Source organism: Oncorhynchus mykiss, chromosome 19 (assembly GCF_057628025.1).
Source record: "Oncorhynchus mykiss isolate SJ-2025 chromosome 19, ASM5762802v1, whole genome shotgun sequence".
Taxonomy (NCBI): domain Eukaryota; kingdom Metazoa; phylum Chordata; class Actinopteri; order Salmoniformes; family Salmonidae; genus Oncorhynchus; species Oncorhynchus mykiss.
Genome location: NC_143040.1, coordinates 26,129,826 through 26,138,209, shown reverse-complemented (window position 1 = coordinate 26,138,209; position 8,384 = coordinate 26,129,826). Strand labels below are relative to the sequence as shown.

Below are 8,384 nucleotides of genomic sequence, written 5' to 3'. Positions count from 1 at the left end.
ACAAACTTAGTAAGCAGTAATGACTCAATGTTGCCACAATTTTGGGATTGTCAGTTATGATCAAGCATTGCCTCTGACATAAGGCAACTTCAGTGCTCTTGGGCCTGCATTTCATACATTAGAGTAATAGAAAACATTCGTATTAGAGTAAATGTCTATTTCATATCTGATCCACCGTAGTAACACGATCCTGTTAACAGGCGAGGGAGAACACATTGCACAAATGTAGAAAAATAAATTCACAAATGTTCCTAAAATGTCCGCGCTAGTCAGTTGTATTTGTCAAGCAGGAATACATCACAAGTAGCAACCATTATCATCAATCCCACAATGCAAAAAGACATTGATATGCAAACAGTAGTATTGATTAAAAAAAATAACACATTTGAATAATCTCTCACGATAACTTCACCCACAAGAGGCTAAACAAAACCAAAACGCCACAACCTGTAGAATAGCACCAAACTACAATAACAGTCCCAAAATATGTGGCCTGTCAGCAGTCAAGTCTTCAAGATTTTGGACATTCAAGAAGCAAATTAGCAAAGTGTCACTTGCCACGTCATGATGATGCAAAATGCAAAACATTCTGGGACTGTATCAACAGTGGACTAATGACAAAAATACTCAAAGATAGTTGAGTGGGTTTTCCCATTTAGGCCTATATGGATGGGGCAATATTGAAATGTTTCTCACAGAAGAAAAATTCTATGCATCAGCATAAGCATGGTAGCACTTGAAAAGGAAGAGTTTGGAGATGATGGGGAAATTATTAGACCAAAATTGAGGACACAACAGATCACCTGACAAGACTAAATCCAAACATTACACTGCTGATTTTATGTGCATTTTACATGTACTGTGTTTTTTGTTTTTTATCAGTGTCATCATGTTGGGTGTATGACTCTAGATTATGGAGGTAAATGAATGTATTCTCTGTTGGAAACGTTTTGTTAACTCACCATGGGCTTCATCTCACGACTGTCTCCACCTGCCCCGGCCCGGTCCCTTCCCAGCATATTCTTACTGTTACAAACTCCTACAGAGAGAGGTAGAGGTAGAAAGAAGAAAGAGCGTGAATGTGTGTGTTGAGTGTTGAGACAATAGGGGGCAAGTATCGCAAATGCTAGTTTGGTGTAAAATGTGCATAAACGCCATTCACAATATAGAAATGGATTAAAGTGGTACTCCGTAAAACCATTCAGGTACGTTAAACACTTCTTTAGGCACCACAAGCAGCATATGTAGGCATTCAGCATATGTAGGCATTCAGCATATGGCGAGCACAGGCATTTTCTTACATTCCCATTGTCTGGCATGACTTGATGAACTGGTAGTTCGTATGAGCGAAAGTGAGTATGTTTAAAGGTATAATTTGGGATATTTTGCTGCTTATGTACCCCTTTCCTGCAGTCAAATGATCTAGTGGACTCATGTGGCAGCAGGGTAGCCTAGTGGTTAGAGCGTTGGACTAGTAACTGAAAGGTTGCAAGTTCAAATCCCTGAGCAAATCCCTGAGCTGACAAGGTACAAATCTGTTGTTTTGCCCCTGAACAGGCAGTTAACCCACTGTTCCTAGTCCGTCATTGAAAATAAGAATTTGTTCTTAATTGACTTGCCTAGTTAAAGAAAGGTAAAATAAAAAAATGGGTGGGATGTTATGAATATGTTTCATATTTTCATCATTAATCAAACGAAATAAATAATTCAACAGTCGAAAATCCAGTGTTACTATGTCAAACCGTTTTGTTATATTTCAGTCTTCTGTGATGTATATAAAGTGTAATATTGGGATGCAAACTCAATGTATTACATTTCAACTCCATATCTGACATGGTATTTTATTAAGCCCATAACCATGTGCGTGAGGTGTAGAAGAAACATTGTGTGACCCTGATTTAGTCTACTGCAGTGAAAGGTTAAATAAGGATCAAATCTACCTAGACGGACTGTATTTGTTCATCCCCTGTGAATTCTATTCTAGTCGATGTCTTTAGAAAACCTTCAATACATCTGCAGTAACTCCTTAATGAACATTTCTGATTCACACCGTTGTATCAAGAATGTATCATGAATGAAGAGAGATCAGACATGTGAAAGGGTTAATTCTGTTCCAGAGCTCAGAGCAGCACTGGGTGGGGAGCAGCATGTCAACGTCATTTTACTACAGAGAAACTGAAGTGTATAGACATACTTTATGTTGCGCACACAAGCAAACGATCTCAAACTCTTCTGGAAAACCATTAAGACAGCTACGCAGTCTTTTTTTTTATACCACAGTATATAGTTCCGATAAATCTGATAAAGTGCCCAAACTCTTTTACACACACATAGATACAGGTGAGTAGAGATTTACAAGGGCAGGTGAAGATGCATTCTACTTTTTTGAATTCTTGTATTCTCCTGTTTTCTTTATCGGTTACAGTACCTATGTTTAACTTTATTTTGTAGATTGACAAATTTATACCGTATGTTGTATGCAGGTTTGGGGAGTAACGGATTACATGTAATCTGTTCAATGTAAGGGATTACAAAAAAAGGTTGTTACGTTACGTTATCAGCAACAACCAAAAAATGTAATCAGATTACCGATACTTTTGAAAAACGAATTGATTACTTCAAGGATTACTTAAAAATTCAGAAAGGATGTTTGCGACAAAAAATCTTTGACATTCAAATCAGCATTGAAAAAAGGCACGTGTTTAAATTTGTTCCACCTGAGCGAGTCTGACCACAAGTCAGAGACCAGCTATGATGACACACCAAATGTGTTTGATGGATCGCGGGAAAAGAGCAGGAATAGGCTTTTGTAGGCTACAATCCAACCTATGTCTTCCAATGGTGCGACTGCTGTCGGCATCCAAAGATTATCCAATTTGAATAAACGCTTGGAGGTAAAGATGACAGCAGTGGTGTAGTCTACGGCGATACGGATATCACTTATTATTGATATCTACACAGCGCATTGATGTGAATCACACTGCTGCTCTCTCATTTAGCTATTTGCGCCACGGATTGTGGTTGTTGTGGATGGATGTTCACAAATCTAAATGTGTATTTGAACCCAATAACTTTTGAATTCAAGAAGTTTAAACTACCTATCAATCATTGTTCTTGAAACCAATGGACAGCCAGTGAAAAATGCGCTCTTGCAACAGCTGCATAGGGAGGATCCCAGCCTATGGAATAAAAGTGGGGCTTTTATTGCTCAATCTAATTCATGCTGATAAAATGTTTTATCCATAGGCCTAATGGAGACATGCTCAAACTTGAACACTTTTGAGAGACTTAAAGGGACAATCTGTAGTTGTTACATCCATTTTTGGATTTATAAATTATATACATATTCATATATCCATATATATCCATTGATTCTTGAAGAATAGAACTTGTAAATGCCTCATGAGCTTAGTTCAACTTTCATACCGCATCAGAACCGAAAATATAAACTTGTTTTTCTCCCGTGTTTATAAACATTGTAAATGTAAACAAACACTGTATAGCCTCATAACATGGTTAAACAATCATTTTGATATCATGAATGGTCAGTCCTTGCATCCACAGCTCTGTCTATTAATCTGAGAGTGGTTACATTTCTCCAGGCCCATCCCTCAGCTTTTTACCAAAACAGAGTCGGGCAGCCCGTTTCGTTATTGTTTCAATTCTGTATTTGCCCTTTAAACAGCTGCATATTATCAAGATATCAAAGTGTCACCAACAAAAAGGTAAAGAATAGGCCTATAGCAAATGCAGCATATGGCGTTTGTTTTTCACATGTAAATAGCACTTTTCAGTAGTGCTCAAAGCATGCCATTCCATGAGCGCAGCTTTTAATTTTTCAACTCGAATCAAAGAGCCCAATCAGTCCTCCATGACAACAAAATCATAAACAACAGAGTAGGACTGGCTAATAATTCCTTCGTTTTGGGGTCATGCTCAGGTAAAACAATTTGGCTAATCTATACTGCCATATTTCCAAGTCCTATTCCTGAAGATCAAGAGGTATAACATTTATTGGAATGACTGGAATTCTGATAGACTTTGGTTTTTAACTGTAAAGATATAATTGAATTGTGTTATTATATGTAGTAGAAAGCAATGGGTTAGAAGAAGCCTACATAACCAATCCATTAAGTAAATGTAACATCCATATATTGCCAGCTATGTACATTTTAACATTGATTTGTCCTGCGATAGATGTCGTTCAATTGGTAACATACATTTTTGTTTTCTTCTAATGCCTCTTAAGGGGAAAGTAATCTAAAAGTAACGGAATGCACGGAACGTTACTGAGTTTGGGTAATCCTAAAGTTATGTAACTGATTACAATATCGGACAGGTAACTAGTAACTGTATCGGATTACATTTAGAAAGTAACCTACCCAACCCTGGTTGTATGTTTAAACAATTTTAATCCGTGTTGGTTAGTGTCTCTAAATGCCATGTTGACAATGGCACTGAAACAATCGAGAGCTGACTCATTCCAGGAAATAATTCATAGTTCCGCCTTCTTTCTAGATATGGCTTCCTCCAGCAGTCTCCTGTCTGAAGAGCAGTTCCTGTGCTCTATCTGTCTGGATGTGTTCACTGAGCCAGTCTCCACTTCATGTGGACACAACTTCTGCATGGCCTGTGTCACAAAGTACTGGAATGGCAAGAACATGTGTCAATGTCCACTGTGTCAGGAGACATTCTCGAGACGACCTAAGCTTCACATCAACGCAACCTTCAGAGAAGTTGTAGAGAATTTTAAAAAGACGAGAGACAGACGTAAAGATGGGTCCCCTTCCAAACCGGAAATAGTTCCGTGTGACGTCTGTACTGGGATGAAGCACAAAGCCCTGAAGTCCTGCCTGGTGTGTCAGACCTCTTACTGTGAGACTCACCTTGAGCCTCATCAGATAGCCTTGCCATTAAAGAGACACAAACTGATCGACCCTGTGGTGAACCTGGAAGACAGGATCTGTAAGAAGCACGACAGACTCCTGGAGCTGTTCTGTAGGACTGACCAGACATGTGTGTGTCAGTTCTGCACTGAAACAGACCACAAGACTCATGACACTGTTCCTATAGAGGAAGAGTCTGGGGAGAGGAAGGTTCAGCTGGGGAAAACTGAGGCAGAAGTACAGCTGATTATCCAGGGGCGACTGAAGAAGGTTAAAGATATCAAATTCTCAGTAGATCTCAGCAAGAGAGATGCAGAGAGAGAGATAGCAGACAGCATAAAGGTCTTCACTGCTCTGGTGCGATCCATTGAGAAAAGCCAGGCGGAGCTCATTGAGGTGATTGAGGAGAGGCAGAAAGCGGTAGAGTGTCAGGCTGAAGGGCTCATTAAAGAACTGGAGCAGGAAATCACTGAGCTAAAGAGGAGAAGCACTGAGCTGAAGCAGCTCTCACACACTGAGGACCACCTCCAACTTCTCCAGAGCTTCTCATCCGTGGTGTGCACCCCTCCACTCACCAAGGACTGGTCTGAGATCAGTGTTCACAGTGATCTCTGTGTGGGGACTGTGAGGAGAGCTGTGTCTCAGCTGGAGGAGACACTGAATAAAGAGATGGAGAAGCTGCTTGAAGTCAAACTGAAGAGGATTTGGCAGTATGCAGTAGATGTGACTCTGGACCCCGATACGGCACATCTATATCTCATCATGTCTGAAGATGGAAAACAAGTACGATGTGGAGACACACCACAGAATCGTCCTCCCAATCCAAAAAGGTTTTATCAGTATCCCATTGTCCTTGGAAAGGATGGCTTCTCCTCAGGGAGATTTTACTATGAGGTGACGGTTAAGCGGAAAACTGACTGGGATGTAGGTGTGGCCAGACAGCCCAAAGGCAGGAAGGTTAATATCTCACCTAGCTCTGCGTATAGACTCTGGACTGTGTCTCTGAGGGATGGGAATACTTACAAAGCCTGTACCTTCCCCCCTGTCTTCCTTTCCTTGAGAGAGAAGCCCCAGAAGGTGGGGGTGTTCGTTGACTACGAGGAGGGTCAGGTCTCTTTTTACGATGTGGAGGCCAGGTCTCATATCTACTCTTTCACTGGCTGCACCTTTACAGAGAAACTCTATCCATTCTTCAGCCCCTGTATGAATGCTGGTGGTAAAAACTCAGCCCCACTCATCATTTCTCCTGTCATTCACACACACTGATTAAACAATGGAGGAACATTTTCATCATAACATAGGTAATCAATGCTTATATTTGCTGAAAAGGCTATCAACTGAAATTGACTTAAAGGTGTAGTTGGTTCAACATATTAAAAAACCCAAATACATGTACAGTAGCAGTCAAATGTTTGGACACCTACTCATTCAAGGGTTTTCTTTATTTGTACTATTTTCTACATATGAGAATAATAGGGAAGACATCAAAACTATGAACTAACAAATAGTAGTAAACCAAAAAGTGTTAAACAAATCAAAATATATTTTAGATTTTAGATTCTTCAAAGTAGCCACCTTTTGCCTTGATGACTGCTTTGCACACTCTAGGACTACACTCTAGGACTACACTCTAGGACTACACTCTAGGACTACACTCTAGGACTACACTCTAGGACTACACTCTAGGACTACACTCTAGGACTACACTAGGTTTTGGCTGTTTTCTTTTGATTTTCCCATGATGTTAAGCAAAGAGGTCCTGAGTTTGAAGGTGGGCCTTGAAATACATCTACAGGAACACCTCCAATTGACTCAAATTATGTCAATTAGCCTATCAGAAGTTTCTAAAGCCATGACATCATTTTCTGCAATTTTCCAAGCTGTTTAAAGGCACAGTCAACTTAAGTGTATGTAAATTTATAACCCACTGGAATTGTGATACAGTGATTTATAAGTGAAATAATCTGTCTGTAAACAATTGTTGGAAAAATGACTTGTGTCATGCACTTGCAAACTATAGTTTGTTAACAATACATTTGTGGAGTGGTTGAAAAACGAGTTTTAATGACTCCAACCTAAGTGTATGTAAACTTCTGACTTCAACTGTATAAACATATTTTTTGGGCGATAGGGGGAGACAAAAAAATAAGAGTACAGATTATATTATGGGACAATATACAAACTTTTTTAAGAAAGACGGAAATACAATTTTATTGAGTAAATGTATTGGTTCTCTTAATTTTGATAAGAGAGATGAAAATATAATACATTTAAGGTTATTTGTTCATGTAAAAATCTAAATGTATTGACTTTAAGGTTGTCTCAGATTTGTGGTGTGGTGTGGTCACCAGAAATTCTGGCAAAAAAAGTGTGTCTCCGCTAAATAAAGTTGTAACTGGTTGTGGATTTTGGGGAATGTGACAAAGGACTACTCAGCCTTAAAGCTGTGTGTCCATACTGTATAAGTGAATGTGTTGAAGGACATACTCAGCCTTAAAGCTGTGTGTTCATACTGTGTAAGTGAATGTGTTAATGGACATACTCAGCCTTAGAGCAGGTTCCAAAGTTCTGGATGTAGATGAGGACGATAAAGGACATACTGGCTGTGGATCTAAGACAGTTAATAAAATAAAGGAAGTACTTTCCCTTGCAGCTGATTGTGGATGTAGGTGAGGATGAGGCAAGGGATCTCCACCAGGGTGATGATGAAGGATCCTTTGGTCACGAAGCCCAGGTGATGGCAGGCCAGATCCAGCATAGACGACAGGATGGGGGTCATGGCCAGCCGAGATTCATTCCTGATGTCCACCAGAAGGTAGAGGAAAAGAAGAGATAGGAATAATCAAACTCATACAGGACAGACCTGGGTTCACATAGTATTTGTTTTGTTTCAAAATACTTTGGGTGTTTGATTGAGCAGGTATGTAGTGCCAGATCGGCGGGGTCTGTACATTTGGGACTATTCCATTGCTTCCGTTGCATCAGGCGAGCTCAATCAAGTGCAGCTAACGTATTTGACCGAAACACAAATATATTGAACCCTGGTCTGATACGGCTCTTTTTCCAAGATAATCACAAGCATTTAAATTCATTAAATATATTGTTTTATTGTTGGGTATATATAGTTGTTATTATTGGGTATATTCATTTATTGTTTCTCCCTCTTAGTGGATATCTTAATGGCATTACAGACACAAACTCATATCCCCCACTGAACTGATCCTGTCTTTCCCGATAGCGCTCACAAACATTGCTTGTTTTTATTTATTTTATTACTCTGTATAAACATTTTATCAAAGATATTTGGGGTTAAAACTCTGCTTTCATTCATGAATAGAGATACAGTCATAGATATTCAATTTTTTTTATGGATACATTGTCAACAACTCATTAAGTACTAATTGGTCAAATGTTGCATTATCGCCACAATTTAGGTATTGTCAGTTATGATCAATCCACATTTTTTGTAGGACCTGCATTTTTTTTTTTTTTAACTAA

At 39.2% G+C, this 8,384-nt stretch overlaps 1 protein-coding gene across 1 annotated transcript; it reads left to right on the top strand.

Annotated features, from left to right (window-relative positions):
• Positions 1-2,169: 2,169 nt before the first annotated feature.
• On the top strand, positions 2,170-7,773 carry LOC110498557 (E3 ubiquitin-protein ligase TRIM21-like). Its single transcript, XM_021575219.3, has 2 exons — positions 2,170-2,340; positions 4,519-7,773. The coding sequence occupies exon 2, from the start codon at positions 4,521-4,523 to the stop codon at positions 6,150-6,152; it is 1,632 nt and encodes a 543-aa protein (XP_021430894.3). The 5' UTR covers positions 2,170-2,340; positions 4,519-4,520; the 3' UTR covers positions 6,153-7,773.
• Positions 7,774-8,384: the final 611 nt, after the last annotated feature.

Coding starts and splice junctions, on each gene's coding strand:
- LOC110498557 (XM_021575219.3), top strand. CDS start 4,521: ATGGCTTCCTCCAGCAGTCTCCTGTCTGAAGAGCAGTTCCTGTGCTCT.